The sequence below is a fragment of the Thamnophis sirtalis genome, unplaced genomic scaffold (genome assembly GCF_051295495.1).
Source record: "Thamnophis sirtalis isolate CommonGarterSnake01/CBP01778 unplaced genomic scaffold, rThaSir2_p1.2 scaffold_20, whole genome shotgun sequence".
Taxonomy (NCBI): Eukaryota; Metazoa; Chordata; class Lepidosauria; order Squamata; family Natricidae; genus Thamnophis; species Thamnophis sirtalis.
Window position 1 is genome coordinate 990,214 of NW_028261400.1, and position 17,287 is coordinate 1,007,500.

Below are 17,287 nucleotides of genomic sequence, written 5' to 3' on the forward strand. Positions count from 1 at the left end.
TGGAGAGCTTTGTGGGGGCTGCAACTGCCAAGCCCTGACCATGAGCTTCGCTTCCCCTCCAGATGTGCTGCGGGTGGGCGACTGCCGGCGGGTGCAGCTGCTGCTGGTCTCCCCCGAAGCTCAGCTGCTGTCCGTGCTCTGCGGCAAGAACCATGGGCTGCGCATCTTCTCGTGGGCGGAGCTGGAGACCCCCGAGGCGCCGGGAACCAAGGTGGTGGAGGCCAAAGGCTGCCAAGCAGTGGCCGTGGGGCTGATCTGCCGCGGCATGACCCCCGTGCTGTGTGTGGCCTGCAAACGGCAGGTGCTGTGCTTCCAGCTGACGGCCACGCACCCGCCCCACCGCCGTATCAAGGAGATCCAAGTGCCAGGATACGTCCAGTGCCTGGATGTATTGGGGGACCGGCTCTGCGTGGGCTACCCGTCCGGCTTCTCCCTCTACCCTCTACTCAACGAAGGATCTCCAGTCAGTCTGCCCCACGCGGATGACGTTCGGGCGAATGCCGTGGCCCAGATGAAAGCGCTGAAAGCCGTGGAGGTCAGCCTGAGCGAATTCATCTTGTGCTTCAGCGGTTTCGGCCTCTACGTGGACCCGCACGGACACCGCAGCCGTGCCCAAGAGCTGATGTGGCCAGCCACTCCTCTCAGCTGCTGTGAGTGGGTCGCAAATTTGGAGGAGGGCGGGGGCTTTGGCTGGGTACGAAGGGTGCGGTGGTCCGTCCATTCTGGTGGGGCCTGTGTTTGCCACTGGGCTCTATCAGGGTTCCAAGTAACACGCTCACAGCAAACAGAACCAGTGGAACAGTTTGCCACTAGAAATTGTGGGTGCTCCATCACTGGTCATTTTAAGAAGAGACTAGATAGTCACTTATCTGTGTAGGTCAGTTTTCCTGCTTGAATAGGGGGTTGGACTAGAAGACCTCCAAGGTCCCTTCCAACTTCTGTTATTCTATCCTATACTATTCTATTCTATTTTCAGTAGGAAAAATAGGAAAGGGAAAGGGAAGAGTGCAGAAAAGAAGAAAAGGCGGTGACTTCCGATTCCTTTTTGATGCAGTAAAACAAGATACTAACATCCAACCTCAACTTTCTATTTTTACATAATAGCATAAATTAGCCATTTCGCTCTTAATAAATCTATCTAATCGGTAAAACTCAAAATCAAAGTTTCATAATTTTTTCCCACCTCGAGCACAAAGTCCAGAAGTGGTTTCCAAGTGCAATCAAAAGTAATTATTGTTTTTCTCTGATCAAAGCAGTCAATTTATCCATCTCTGCTAACTCCATCAGCTTTTGCAGCCATTCGTCCCTTGGGCCAATCGAAATGCCCTTCTGTTTTTGTGCGTGACGTAATCTTGCCGCCATCAACATATATAATATCAAAGTTTCCCCCAAAAGTCTTTTTCCATTAAACCCCAAAGAAAAGTTTCTGGTTTTATCTTTATATTCACTTTTACGAATCTTCTGTATTAGAATATGAATTCTACTCCAATATTTGTAATTCTAATTTAATGAGGCGTGGCCAGAAGTAGGTTCCTGCCAGTACAGACCGGTTCAGCCAAATAGGTAGTAACTTGGCCTGCCACACCCCTGAACCGGTTCTCTTCGTGGTGCCATAGGCACTGCCGTCTTGTTTTTTACTTCTGCGCATGCACAGAAGTATTTTTTAGTACTGTGCATGCACGTGGAGCACGCATCAAGGCATGTATCAATCACGCATCAAGCACACACATGCGCAAGGCGAACCGGCAGTAGCAGCCGCCGGAACCCACCCCTGGGCATGGCCCCTTGGCTACAAAGCCCAGCCCGTGGTGGCTTATTTGGTAAACCAGCATGAAGCCGATCGCAGCATAATCGGCAGGATTGCGGGAGGATGTGGGTGGCCGCCGGCATGAGGGGCATGCTTGGCACACCGGCATTAACCCTGCGCTCTTTCCTGTTTTAGGTTACAATGCTCCTTATTTGTCTGTATTCAGCGAAAACAGCCTCGATATCTTTGACGTCCGGAAGGCGGAGTGGATTCAGACTATCTGTCTGAAAAAGGTGCACCATGTTCGAATGAATGAATGAATGAATGAATGAATGAATGAATGAAGGAAGGAAGGAAGGAAGGAAGGAAGGAAGGAAGGAAGGAAGGAAGGAAGGAAGGAAGAGCAATAGCACTTAGACTCGTATACAGCTTCACAGTGCTCGGTCCTCATTTTACCCTACTTGGAAGGACAGAAGGTTGAATCAACCTTGAGCCGATCAGGATCGAACTGCTGGCAGGCGGCAGAATTAGCCTGTAATATTGCATTCTAACAAGGAAGGGAGGGAGGGAGGGAGGGAGGGAGGGAGAAAGGAAGGAAGGAAGGAAGGAAGGAAGGAAGGAAGGAAGGAAGGAAGGAAGGAAGGAAGGAAGGAAAGGCAATAGCACTTAGACTTATATACAGCTCCACAGTGCTTTTACAGCCCGCTCTAAGCGGTTTACAGAGTCAACAATCTAGGTCCTCATTTTACAACCTCGGAAGGATGGCGGGCTGTGTCAACCTTGAGCCTGTTGGGATTTAAACTGCCAAACTGCAGGCAGTCAGCAGAGTTAGCCTGAAGGACTGCACTCTAACCACCCTGGCTCATCCCTGTTTCCTCCGCTCAGGTGCGCGCACTGAATCCCGAGGGCTCCTTGTGCACCTTTGGCAGCGAAAAAGTCCGGCTGACCTACCTCGGGGACAAAGCCGCAGGTAAGGTGGGGCCTCCAAGCAGGTAAAGCACGAAACCCAGGACTTTGCGGAGGGAATTCGACGCTGCATTCCCACAACAGTCCAACTTAGCTTTAAGTGTGATTATTTTGGGAATCTGCAGGTTTATTTATTAAATTTGCTTGCTATCCATCTCGCTGAGCAGCTTACATTAAAATGAAACCAGTATATGTATGTATGTATGTATGTATTTATTTAGTGTCACAACCCCTGGTATGCCCAAATATGAAAGGAAGTTTACTGCTTCCATTCTCTGTCTATCGGCTCGTCACAAGAGACCATCCAGTAAAGGTATCCCAGTAAAGTTCTCTTGGTCTCTTGTGACGAGCCGATAGACAGCGAATGGAAGCAGTCTGCTTCAATGTTCCCTCTAATTTTTTTTCAGTGTGAGCAGAAAAGTATAGTGTTTGAGCGGCATATTTTCATGCCTGAGCACCTGAATTTTTTTCACAGATGTCACCTAAGACAACAACAAAATCAGTATTATTTGAAACTCAAAGTTATGTTTATTCAAGGTACCCGCTTAATTAAAAGTGTTATATAATATCAGTATCACTTAACAACGCTCCTGCTTAGCAACCAAAATGTTGGCTCAGAAATTCTGGCATTTGAAGCACGCAAGTCTTAAAGCTGTTGTTACAAGACCCTTGCACCCCTAACCCTTTAGGGGGAAAAAACCCCAGGGGTCTTCAAACGTGACAGCTTTAAGACTTGTGGACTTCAACTCCCAGAATTCCTCCCTGAGGGGAATTATATATTTGGACTGTTTCATAGTTACATTAGAGAACTACATTGTTAGAACTTAGCACAAAAGATACCTTTTATCTGAAAATCCAAATAGAGTAAACCTGCTATTATCCCAGAGCACTAATATCATTTGTCCCAATCTGTTTTACGAGTTCTGTATTAAAATAGATAGCAATATTTTCACTAAATTTTATAGATCTATATTTCAGGATTTCAGAAGTTAGGGCAAGATAAGAGTGGAAGAATGAATTTTGTTGCCGGTCATGGGGATTTTTTCAGCATCTTAAAAGTGGAGCGCATGTGCATTGAACTAGCAATACCCATTTAATAACAAAAGGAAATGGCTGAATTAAATTTGGTAAAGTTGCAAGCGAGCTGTAAAAAGCTTGTGGTTTTTAAAATCATAGAATCAGAAGGGATACTGGAGGTCTTTTAGTCCAGCCCCTTGTCCAAGGCAGGAGTCTTTATATCATCTGAGACAAATGGCCGTCCAGTCTTTTGAAAACCTGTAGCAAATGAATTAAGATTCCATTGATTTTAATTGTTCTTACTGTCAGATTTCTCCTTATTTCCAGCTTGAGTCTCCTTCTGACAAGTTTCCATTGCTTCTTGTCCTGTCCTCACTCCTCAGGTGCTATTGCTGCCGCCTCCTCCTTCTCCTCCAACAGCACCAAACACATTTGCTGTCCAGCACTGCGGCTGAAGTGAAGCCGCCAATGCTCCCGCTGGCGCCCCCGCAGCGTTGGGCGGAAATCCGGCAGTGCTGTTGGAGGAGGAGGAGGTGAACCAGCCTGCCACCGCCGGCCACCGCCAGCCCCGCCGCTCTTCCCACCCCTTCCCAGCCCCACAGTCCAGCGGACGCAGGAGAAGCAGCCCCGGGTCTCCGCTACCTCTCCCTGCATTTTCTGGACGGGGTCTCGCAGGAAGGAATCCCCCTTTCAAGAGCTGTGCTCTTCAAAACAAATCTGGGGAGGTCCTTTGCAGGCGGCCAGTTGTAGCCGCCTGCAAAGGACTTCCCCACATTTGCTTTACAGAAATCTCTGCGCGGCAGTTAGAAACTGCTGCGCGGGGGTTTCTTTCCACGTGCGCGGTCGCGCAGCCGCGCAACTTAGAGGGAACAGTGGTCTGCTTCCTCCCATATTTGGGCATACCAGGTGTTGTGACACCAAATACATACCTACTTCCCTGGCTCAGCTGATGAGGAGAACCTTATGGCTTAGTGGTTAACACAACTGCTTAATATGTAATACAGCACAGGTTCAAATCCCAGCAAGGTTACGGCTAGCTGATGAGAGCTAAATAGCTTGAAATAGATCTATACTAGTCCCCCTTTATTTATTTATCAGCACAAATACAACACACGCACACACACATATACATACACACATACATACATACATACATACATACATACATACACACACACACACACACACACATTTGCAGCAGTTCTTTGGTGAATGTTCAAAGCTACAACAGCACTGAAAAATCTGACACGACCGTTTTGTACACTTACGACCATTGTTGGTCATGTGGTTTATATTTGGATGCTTGGAAGCTGGTTTCATATTTATGATGGTCGCAATGTCCCGGGGTCATGGGGAAGCCAGATTCACTTAACGACCAGGCAAGTAACTTATCAACTGCAGTGATTTGCTTAGCAACTGTGGCAAGAAAGGTAAAATGGGGCCAAACTCATTTAACTAACGTCTCACTTAGCAATGGAAATTTGGGGGCTCAGTTGTGGTCGTAAGTCAAGGACCATCTCTTTTTATACTTTTAAAGTTCACAATAAAAGTGCAATGAGAAGTTATCACATTGCGTTGTATTTGAGACTAACCAACTAGCCAAAAGGTGCTACTACCGCTCTGTAAAGCGTTAGTAAGGCGACACCTAGAGTACTGGATCCAGTTTTAGTCACCATGCTATAAAAAAGAGGTTGAGACTCTAGAAAGAGGGCAGAGAAGAGCAACCAGGATGATGAGGGGGCTGGAGGCTCAAACAGACGATGGACGGTTGCAGGAACTGGGCCTGGCTAGTCTAGGGAAGAGAAGGACCAGGGGAGACAGGAGAGCATCTTCCAATATTTGAGAGGCTGCCCCAGAGAGGAGGAAGGGGGTCAAGCTATTTTCCAAAGCCCCCGAAAGCCAGAGAAGGAACAATGGATGGAAACTGACCAAGGAGAGATTCAACCTGGAAATAAGGAGGAATTTTCTGACAGGGAGAACAATCAACCCATGGAACAGAAGTTGCCTTCGGAAGTTGTGGGAGCTTCATCCCTGGAAGCTTTCAAGAAGAGACTGGACTGCCCTCTGTCAGAAATGGTGTAGTGTCTCCTGATTGGGCGAGGGGGTTGGACTAGATGACCTCCAAGGTCCCTTCCAACTCTGTTAATCTGCTAATTAAATCATTCACTAACGCCAGTGCCTTGTGCAAATCTAAATTTGGTGTGTGAGGAGCCTAAATTTCCTTCCTTCCTTCCTTCTCCAGACCAGGATGAGTTCGAAATCCCTCAGACCACTGATAACAGCCGGCGATACCTCATGAGGACTAGGCACAAGCGGTGCTTCTCTTTCTGCATCTCCGAGGAGGAGCGGCAACATCAGAGGAGGTGAGGCCGATCGGAGAAGGGGCAGCCTGGGGATTTTCTGACCGCTGTTACTCAGACCTTACACAAGCTGTCGCGAAACCCACGGCCGTTCTCATTTAGCTAAGCAAAGCAAAAGGTTTGCGCTGCAGGCCGAGGTTGGTTAATTGTAACCCTGGTTCGTTTTGATGTGGCTCAGCATACAATGCAACTCCAAATGGTTGGATATTTTTATTCTTATGATTTATTAAATTTGTTCGCCATCCATCTCACCACAAGGCGACTCTCAGCAGCTTATAACAAATTTTTGCTTAACAAGCAGTCCTCGACTTACAACAATTCATTTAATGACCATTCAAAGTTATAGAAGCACTGTCGTGGCCAGTAGAGCTGGCAGCAGATTCGGACAGTGAGGAAGTTGGGGAGGAAGATGGGCCAGTCCTGGAGCCTGTTCCCAGTGTGCGCATGCGCAGAGCTGCCAGACGAAGGGAAGAGCTAAAGAACAGGGGTTGACTTGGGAGTAAGGCCATAGGTGGACAGTGAATGGCCCCTCCCAGAGGGAATAAAAGAGGAGCGAAAGGGGAGTGGAGTTTGCAGGAGAGACAATTAGTTCATTTCATTGGTTCGTGACTCTCCGAGACTCCTGGCCACATTTTGCAGAGATCGGCGTGGCAGCTCTCCAAGCCAGATAAGTTCTGTGACCATAAATCCTCCTTTGAAAGACTTTGCTGGATGTGAAGGAGCAGAATTCACAACAAATTAATAAAAGGGGTTTTTGTTGAGACAAGGAGTTTGCTTCAGGCTCTCGGGAAGCCTCGGTCAGAACAGGTACTGAAAAAAGAGACTTATGATAGTTTTCCCACACTTACGACCGTTGCAGCATCCCTAGGGTCATGTGATGTGATTCAACCGCTTGGCAAAATTATGCCGGTCACTGTGTCCTGGGGGGCGGGAGGTGTCACACGATCCCCTTTTGCGACCTTCTCACCAGCCAAGTGAATGGGGAAGTCAGATTCACTTAACAACCATGTTACCAACTTCCCCACTGCAGTGCTTCACTTAACAATGGGGGCGAGGCAGGTTGCAAAACGGAGCAAAATTCGCTTAACTGTCTCATTTAACGGCAGAAAGTTTGGACTTAATTGTGGCCCTAACTCGAGGGCTACGGGTAGACTAAATAAATACCGTATGGACTGTTCCCTCTAAGGTGCGCGGCTGCGCGGCCACACATGTGGCTCGAAACCCCCGCGCAGCAGTTTCTAACTGCTGCGCAGAGATTTCTACCAAAGCAAACGTGGGGAAGTCCTTTGCAGGCGGCTAGAACTGGCCGCCCGCAAAGGACCTCCCCAGACTTGTTTTGATGAGCTGCCCGTGGCAGTGGTGCCTCTCCCTCCACGCGGAGCACCTGAGCTGGCCCCCGCGTTATCCCTCCCCCTTCCTCCTCTGCCGTGCTTTTGAGGCCGCGGGAGCTAGTAGGAAAGCGGCAGAGGTGGAGGCGACGGCAGGGATAACCCAGAGCCCAGCTGAGGTGCTCCGAGCGGAGGGGGAGGCACCACCACCGCTGTCATGGGCGGGGGCACCAGCGGGAGCTTTGCCGGTGAAGGAGAAGAAGCAAGAGGACTGGCGGCTTTGAAATGCAACCCCCTGGTCCCGCCGGCTGCGGATTTGATTCGGCGTAAGCGGGGGCCAAACACATGCTGAGCCGACTTTGCGCAGTGAGGCAGAGTAATTCAACCCCCCCCCAAAGAACGTGTGTGTGTGAGAGAGAGAGAGAGAAAGAGAGAGAGAGAGAGAGAGAGAGAGAGAGAGAGAGAGAGAATTGGATCAAAATTGGTGGCCAAAGGAGGGGAAGGAAGGAAGGAAGGAAGGAAGGAAGGAAGGAAGGAAGGAAGGAAGGAAGGAAGGAAGGAAGGAAGCCCTGCCCCCTGTGAAAAAAACTGAAGATGGAGCAGTGAATGAATAAACCATAAAAGCAACAAACAGTTAATGCATAAGTAAGCTGAGGAGCAAGTTCTCAACTAAGGAAGCAATATAAGAAAGAAATATAAAAAGCTCAATATGCCAAAACACTTATTTTAGTCTTCATTTAATTACTTGTATTGTAGTCTGATGTAACATCTTTTTAAAGTTAACGTTAGTTAGAAAAGATAGGGTACAAAACTTAAATAATAAAAAAAATTGTACATTCATTTTGAAAAATAAATGCAATACTTGATTAATTTCATATCTTTATTTAAAATAGTTTTGGCATGGCATATGATTTTATTGACTCAGTTGGAAATGATGTGGATGTTGTATCTGATTCTGAGGTATATATATTCTTAAGTAACATAACATATAGCATATTGTCCAAACTTGCTAGACTATTTAATTGATCTTACTACTTTAAAGGGGGAGAGTTTCATGATAAATTATTTTATTACATTTATGTTGCATTTATATATTATATTTATTACATTTATATTCCACATTATATATTTGTATTGTTATTTTAGTGTTTATTGTCAATTTTGATAGATATTATATTGATATATCAATACTGATTTTAATCATACTAAATAACAATTACTGCTATTATTTATCAGGATTAAATATTTACATTTTTAATATCGAGTTAGTCATATTTTAGAATAATAGGATTATCTTTTAATAGGATAATTGGCAAAATCTGATTCAAATGTGATGGGTTGCATTCCAAAGGAATGTGAGAGGACAGGTTGCCTGCAAAATGCCAGGACCCAGGCCAGGATCCTGTTGGTGCCATGTCTCTCTCTAGCCAGTCTAACAATCTAAAAGCTGAGCAGAGAGCCTTTTTTTTTCAGGGTGAGCGGAAAAGTATAGTTTTTGAGTGGCACATTTCATGCCTGGCATTCCTCAGGCTGAAACCTCGCTCGCAATTGGCGCTTGATGCTTGGAATGTTGCGCAAATGTCCAGCAGACGAGACAGCAGTTCAAACTGTTGCTCTCTTAGGTGCTCAGGCATGAAACTGTGCAGCTCAAAGACTATACTTTTCCGCTCACACTGAAAAAAAATTAGAGGGAACATTGACCGTATGCTAAATAAAGAATGTAGTTCTGCATTGCTTAGCAATGGAAATTCTAGTCCCTGAGCGCCGTCGTTAAGTTGAGGTGGAAGACCGAAGGGAGGGAGGAAGTGAAGGTGTCACGCCCCACTCCATTCCATAATTAGGAAAGAAAACCAAGAGACTCCATGGGTTGGAAATCCAAAGTACTTTTACTAATTACAAATGGTAAGCGAGCAGCAGTGAAGCAAAATCTGAATAATATGGCGCGAAAGCAATTGATATATAGCAACGCCCGTTCCCCCCCCTTAGGATCAAAGCTCCAGTCCAATCATAAGTCCTTCAAATGTCAGGTGTGAGATAACTTCAAAAAGACAGGCCAAGATGGAATGTGAAGGCCGTTGATGCAGGCGGGAAACACGTAGGCATGCGCAATCCCAACGACTGGTACATCCTAGAACATTCCTCCAGCAGTCCTCCAGCACATCAATTAAAACCCTCCCACATACACGCCCCCCCCCCTTCCCGTTTCATGGCAGCTGAAGCAGCAGCAAAGCAGAAGCTGACATCCGGCCGTCCCCCGGAAAAAAAGGCTGTCAGGCCTGGAAAAAAAAAAAAAAACAAACAAGACAGACAAATAACAAACAAACAAGAGAGGGAAAGGAGGAAAGTCAAGGCTTGTCGGGATAAGAAGCATAAAATTTCCGCAGTAAGCGGGGGGCACGAACGTGGGACTTATCAACCCATTCCGTGTGGGAGGGGGGAAAGTGTTTCCAAGCCACAAGGTATTGGATGCGATTACGGTGGCGACGGGAATCCAGAATGTCCCGGACTTCAAAATGACGGTCGCCATCAATAAGTAACGGAGCAGGTGGAGGGTCATCTGCGGGCCGTAGGTCGGAGACTCGAACTGGTTTGATGAGGTTGATATGGAACACCGGATGGACCCGGTTGAGATGTTTGGGCAATTGCAAACGAACAGAAACAGGATTGATAACTTTCACAATTGGGAAAGGGCCAACATACTTGGGACCCAATTTCTTTGACTTTTGTGTAGTATGCAAGAATTTTGTGGACAAATACACTAAATCTCCAACGTGGTACTCATAAGGCTGAGAGCGTTTCTTATCAGCCTGCTTCTTATGAGCCTTATGGGCAGCGTCCAAGGTGGAAAGAGTGAGGGGCCAAAGGCGACTGAGACGTTCACTCCAGTCTGCAACGGAAGGAACCTGAGGCTGGGCCGTAGGCAGTTCGGGGATAGGAACAAAATCCTGGCCGTAAACGACCCGGAAAGGGGTGAAACCCGTGCTGGAGTGAACCGAATTGTTATAAGCCACTTCAGCATGCGGCAACAAGTCCACCCAATCGTCCTGTTGATAATTGATGAAACAACGTAAATATTGTTCAAGAACGGAATTAGTACGTTCACAGCCGCCATTAGTCTGAGGATGGTAGGCGGAGCTAAGGCCCTGGGCGGAGCCAATGCGCGTGAGGAACTCTTTCCAAAATTTAGATGTGAATTGGACTCCACGATCGGAGATAATACGGTCGGGGACCCCATGCAAGCGGTATATGTGAGAAAGGAATAATTTAGCCAACGCCTTGGCGGAAGGAATCTTGTGGCAAGGCACGAAGTGAACTTGCTTGGAGAACAAATCAGTAACCACCCAGATGACGGTGTGCCCTTGGCTCTCGGGAAGCTCCACAATAAAGTCCATAGAAATCTCCTTCCACGGGGCAACCGGGCGGGCGACAGACTGCAGAAGTCCGTGTGGTTTCCCCGGCGGTTTTTTGGCGGTAGCGCAGACCGGGCAACTGGAAACATAAAGTTCAATGTCCTTTTTTAAAGAGGGCCACCAGAATTGTCTCTTCACGAGGTGCAAAGTTTTGACGAACCCAAAATGACCCGCCATCCTGGAGTCATGCGCGCGACGAAGGACCGTAAGACGTAGGGAAGCGGGGATGTACAATTTAGCACCAATCCACGGTAGATCGTCCCTCATGGTGCACTCGTCCCGATGGTTCAGGAACCAGTCGTCTTGAGGAAGAGCTGCCTTGAGGTCAGAAAGCAGATCGTGAGGCACGTCCTTTTGAGCCTTGGTCTGTTGACGTGTGAGCACCGGAGCTGCCAAGAGCGGTTGGACGATACTCAGTTTGGAACAATTATACTGAGGTAACCGGGACAAAGCATCGGCCATGAAGTTCTTTCCGCCCGGGATATACTTTAGAGTGAAATTGAAACGGTTAAAATATTGGGCCCAACGCATCTGCTTTGGGGAGAGACGGCGCGGTGTGCGCAATGCTTCTAAATTCTTGTGGTCAGTCCACACTTCAAATGGGTGCTTAGAGCCTTCAAGGAAGTGGCGCCAAGTAGCGAGGGCCCAACGGACTGCAAAAGCCTCTTTCTCCCAGACCGCCCAGCGCCGTTCCGTGTCAGTGAGTTTACGTGAGGTGTACGCGCAAGGTTGCAAGTTACCTTGGGCATTGGCTTGTAGCAGAACAGCCCCAACGGCGACATCACTGGCATCCGCCTGGACAACGAACGGCTGGTCGAGATCAGGATGTTTAAGAACTGGTTCAGCTGCAAAAAGGCGTTTAAGCTTTTCGAAGGCTGCCTGGCATTCCATGGTCCAGTCCAAAGGCTCACTGGGTTTTGGTTTCGGGGCGCCTTTAGTTTTGAGCAAATTAGTAATGGGAAGAGCAATGTCGGCAAAAGAGGGAATAAATTGACGGTAGAAATTAGCGAAACCCAAAAATTTTTGCAACTGTTTACGAGTTTTGGGAGCGTCCCATTCAGTGACCGCCTTCACTTTTTCAGGGTCCATTTCAACGCCATCCGGGGAGATACGATAGCCCAGATAGTCAATAGTAGCTTGGTGAAACTCACACTTAGACAACTTGGCATACAGGTTGGCAGCACGGAGTTTTTTCAAAACAGTGCGCACCAGATTGACGTGGTGGTCGTAAGTGCGGGTATAAATGAGGATATCGTCCAGATATACGATAACGCCCTTATAGAGGTGGTCGTGTAGGATCTCATTAATAAATTGCATGAATACAGCAGGAGCCCCCTGTAGGCCAAAAGGCATAACCCGGAACTGGAAACAACCAAGAGGGCAGTTGAACGCGGTCTTCCATTCGTCCCCTTCCTTGATGCGTACTCTATAGTAAGCTTCTCGCAGGTCCAATTTTGTGAAGATGCGTCCCTTCCCCAATTGTGCCAATAAGTCCTTCATCAAGGGTAGTGGGTAGAGGTTTTGAGAACAGATGGCGTTAAGATTCCTAAAGTCACAACATAAACGAAGAGACCCATCTTTCTTCTCACGAAATAGCACAGGGGCCGCCACCTTGGGTCGGGCCGGTTCAATGAAACCACGTTTCAAATTTTTGTCAATGAAAGAACGCATCTCCTCCATTTCCCTGGGTGACATGGAGTAAATGCGGGGTTTTGGGAGTTTGACCCCGGGCAAAATGTCAATGGAGCAATCAGTAGGCCTGTGGGGGGGTAGAATGTCCGAAGATTGCTCGCTGAAGACTTCCTTAAGATCCAAATATTCTTTCGGAATTTTCTCTTCTCCTGCAATCCTCTCCTGCCCCCTAGCGGCCACCTCAGGAACGTTAGTGACGTCAGGCTGGGTTGGAGAGCCCTCCCCCACTGGAGGCACTTTGGAGCGAATACGCAAGCGGCCTGTCCGCCAATTTATGTGAGGGTTCCATTTCCGGAGCCATGGGATGCCTAAAATAAGTGGTCTGTCCATGCCAGGTGCGACCACAAAAGAGATTAATTCAGTGTGGGTACCCATTGTCATTTCCAAAGGCTCAGTAAAAAAATGGGCGGGCCCCCCCCCTGCAATCGATCCGTCTATCTGGCAAAAAACAATAGGGGTTTTCAAAGTGCGCAATTTGAGGCCTAATTTCTCAACCATGGCTGGATTGATCATGGACCGGGAACAGCCGGAATCCAGTAATGCTAGGAGGGTGGCAGGTGTTCCCTCAGGAGGAACTTTTAATTCAATAGGGAGTAGAAGGGGCCCCTTGTTTGAACTCACCCAGCGAGGTGAAGCGTCGTCATCCTTCAATGGTTGGGCAAGAGGAGGGGGGTTGGTTTCTCCAGCGAAAGCTGTTTCCCTCTTTTTCTTTTCAGGGCCTCTTGCAGGCTTCTCCTCACGTCTGGGAGGGGGTTGGGCGGAGAGGGGTGATTTCGCCCGACAGAGGGGGGCGGTATGGCCAAGCTTGCCACAGCGAAAACATGTTAAAGGTCTGGAGGAGCCAGAAGGGGGCTCTCTCGCGTCGGCTCGGCGTTTGGAAAGCGCTTGAGTAGCAGGAGGGGGGAGGGCCTTGGCAGCCCTTTCTTTCCGCTTCCTTTTTTCTTCAGTGGCATAGCGCAGATGAATTAAGTCAAGCTCAGCGTCAGCCGCATGCTCAAACCAAGTGATTAAGCGTCTCGGCAGGTTACGATTAACACATTGTTGATAAATTTCAGGGTTTAAGCCTTCAGCAAATCTGTCCAGCATCGCATCCTCCCCCCAGCCTCTCATGTACTGAGACAGACATTGAAATTCCTGGATGTATTCGGCGACAGGCCTGTCGTCTTGGTCAAAAGTTAAAAACTTCAATTTGTTTCGCTTCTCAGTCAACGGGTCATCAAAACGTCGACGGAAAGCTGCCATAAAACGGTTAAAATTCCCCAAGAGGGGAGAACCAGACATATGCAAAGCAGTCGACCACGCAGCCGCCTCACCATCCAAAGACAAAAGGACCATTCTGACCCTTAAAATGTCAGATTCAAAGTCCCGGCCATAAATCTCCATGTAGTTAAAAACCTGCATAAGAAAGGAGGCGAGGCTAGCAGAAGCCCCATTAAAACGCACAGGCAAAGGAGGGATTTTAGCCATACGATGTCTTCGGGGGGGAGCCTGGGGTGGAGGTGCTCTTTGATCAGCGAAACCTCTAGCCGCAGGGGGTGATACAGGCCGAGGGGGGGGTGGGGGAGAATCCTGGCGTGGGTAACGTTGCCAATTTCTCCAGTCTCTTTCCTCCTCCCCCCTCCTGTCCTCCAAAAATGTTTGACTCCAATAATCAGGTAACTCACTCCGCTGGGGTCTTCTCACGGGGCCCTGGTGCTGATAATTTCCCCATTCTGCTTCATCGCCTCTTTGGCTCCAATATTCATGGAACTCACCCGCCTGAGGTTTTCTCACGGCCCCTGGCTCCAGCGAAGTTTGTTGAGGTGGTCTTTGGGTGAGTCCAGCATTCCAGCTTGTCTCTATTTCTCTTTGCCCCACTGAAGTTGACCAACGGGGTAGGGGGGAAGGTTCAGGCTGACTGGAAATTTGCAGTTGAAATAAATCTTCGTGCAAAGGTCGGTCAGAGGGGCTGGGCTGGTGTAAAGAAAGGTCGGGAGGTCCCAGTTCACTGGAATCCGTCCCTCCAACGGCGCCTTCCTCCTCTCTGGTCGGAGAAGACATTATTTCCCTTCTCGGTAGACGTAAAATCTCCTGGAAAGGGATATTTTCAGATTTTGCTTCTTGTCACGCCCCACTCCATTCCATAATTAGGAAAGAAAACCAAGAGACTCCATGGGTTGGAAATCCAAAGTACTTTTACTAATTACAAATGGTAAGCGAGCAGCAGTGAAGCAAAATCTGAATAATATGGCGCGAAAGCAATTGATATATAGCAACGCCCGTTCCCCCCCCTTAGGATCAAAGCTCCAGTCCAATCATAAGTCCTTCAAATGTCAGGTGTGAGATAACTTCAAAAAGACAGGCCAAGATGGAATGTGAAGGCCGTTGATGCAGGCGGGAAACACGTAGGCATGCGCAATCCCAACGACTGGTACATCCTAGAACATTCCTCCAGCAGTCCTCCAGCACATCAATTAAAACCCTCCCACATACACGCCCCCCCCCTTCCCGTTTCATGGCAGCTGAAGCAGCAGCAAAGCAGAAGCTGACAGAAGGTAGTTGGGTGAACCCCGCCGGGAAGCGTCTCAGGGAGTTGTGTGGCTTTGATCCGCTGCCAGCTGGCTGGCACCTCTGAGCAGGGTGCCCCGTGCTAGGCGCTGCCCCTCCTCTCTCCCTCGCAGAGAAATGATGCGCAACCCCAGCCTCCGCGCTAAGCTCATCTCTTCCCCGAGCGACTTCAACCACCTCGTCCACGTCGGGCCGAGCGAAAAGCAGCGTCAACTACAGGACCTACACTTGGTGAGTAAACACGGTTTTGCTACCCTTTGCATCGGGGGTCCTCAGTTCCCGGGCAGGTACTGGACTGTGGCCCATTTGGACCTGGCCGTGCAAAGGTGACAGGCATGCATTCTCCTGCTGCTCACATGGAACTGTTCTGTCTCTCATCCATGGCCGCTCCCCAAAGTCGGAAAGGTTGGGGACCACAACTGTGATGGCACGGCACAGAGGCAACACACACACACACAACTATAAGAAATCCCGAAAGAATGCAAGGAATCCAGGAAAGTTCAAACGTCGGCACTTAAATACCTCAGGAATTTAGTGTTTGTTCCTCCCCACAGCATCTCCTGAAGTCTCAGTCCCAGGTGTGCCTTGTGCGTTCTCCTCCTTTGTAGCCGGGTCATTCTGCACTGTTCTCGCCTTCTCTCTACTCTCCGTGCTCTTGGGTCAGGAGCGGGTGGTCCTTGCTCCTCGTCTTAGCTCTGTCTCTCATGTTCGCCGCTTAGTCTCTCTTGATCCTCCTGTCCCCACTTCCTCCCTGCCTACAAGGCATCCCAATCCTGAAAGGCCTGGTGGCCTTCCCCTTCCCCATTTTCCTCCCAAGCCAACGAAGCCGCCCCTTCGCTCTCCAGTTCCAGCTCATTTTCCCCGCAGATTCAGACTCCAACGGGAGCATGACAATGACTTCACATGGCTGATTTCTCCCAATCTATCACCAGCCTCCCTCCGGTTGGATTGAGATCGCTGATCCAGTGACACAATCAGAGTTTGTTGCACCAAGTCACAACACAAGTCAGCTCGCGTTTGACTGTGATGGTGGCGGGGTGTTGGTGCTATTTGCCTATTAAAACAGCTCCACCCCCTAATGCAAGCAAAGGGCCAAGGTTTGGCCCCACATTATGGGAAATCTGGGGGTGCCACAAAAAAAAGAATCATATTTTGTGCCCTCCTGATTTCATGCCAGCCGTGAAACCAATAGCTGCAATCCACAAGCCACAATAATATTCTTATCCATGTATTGTATCACCTAGGTCAGTGGTTCCCAAACTTGGCAACTTTAAGACTTGTGGACTTCAACTCCCAGAATTCTCCAGCCAGAGCTTAAGTCTTAAAGTTGCCAAGTTTGGGAACCACTGACCTAGACCAGTGCTCCTGGGAACCCCCGAAATCAAATAAACACTTAAAAACATCTAACACAATAAATATCAATCGATATAACCCACAGGAACCAATGCTCTTTGGGGGTCCCCCCATCATTTTAAAGAATGCAAAGCCCCCCGCAACTCCAAAATATTTGAGAACAGCTGGTCTAGGCCACAATTGACAAGAAAAGCTCACAATTGACCAAATGATGGTTTGGTTGTAAAGAAGGAAAACCAGCCTGGAATCCTTCAGCTTTGCAGCCCCAGCGAAGGAAAGGATTAGGCATAGAATCAAAACCACGTGAAATCTTAGTGCCGCTTTATAAAGCCTTAGTGAGGCCGCACCTGGGGGGACTTTGGTGTAATCACCAGGAGACTGGGAGTTCTAGTCCTGCCTTAGGTACAGAAGCCCCTGGGTGACTTTGGTCCAACCACCAGGAGACTGGGAGTTCTAGTCCCGCCTTAGGCATAAAAGCCCCTGGGGGGACTTTGGTGTAATCACCAGGAGACTGGGAGTTCTAGTCCCACCTTAGGCACAGAAGTCCCTAGGTGACTTTGGTCCAACCACCAGGAGACTGGGAGTTCTAGTCCCACCTTAGGCACAGAAGCCCCGGGTTACTTTGGACCAATCACAGGGGGACTGGGAGTTCTAGTCCTGCCTTAGGTACAGAAGCCCCTGGGTGACTTTGGTCCAACCACCAGGAGACTGGGAGTTCTAGTCCCGCCTTAGGCATAAAAGCCCCTGGGGGGACTTTGGTGTAATCAGCAGGAGACTGGGAGTTCTAGTCCTGCCTTAGGTACAGAAGCCCCTGGGTGACTTTGGTCCAACCACCAGGAGAGTGGGAGTTCTAGTCCCACCTTAGGC

The 17,287-nt window shown here is 48.7% G+C and overlaps 1 protein-coding gene across 1 annotated transcript; it reads left to right on the plus strand.

Moving 5' to 3' along the window:
* Nucleotides 1-40: 40 nt before the first annotated feature.
* LOC148042253 (serine/threonine-protein kinase MRCK gamma-like) lies at nucleotides 41-15,925 on the plus strand. Its single transcript, XM_087703083.1, has 5 exons — nucleotides 41-650; nucleotides 1,943-2,040; nucleotides 2,633-2,717; nucleotides 5,973-6,093; nucleotides 15,181-15,925. The coding sequence occupies exons 1-5, from the start codon at nucleotides 41-43 to the stop codon at nucleotides 15,395-15,397; spliced, it is 1,131 nt and encodes a 376-aa protein (XP_087559209.1). The 3' UTR covers nucleotides 15,398-15,925.
* The last annotated feature ends 1,362 nt before the right edge of the window (nucleotides 15,926-17,287 follow it).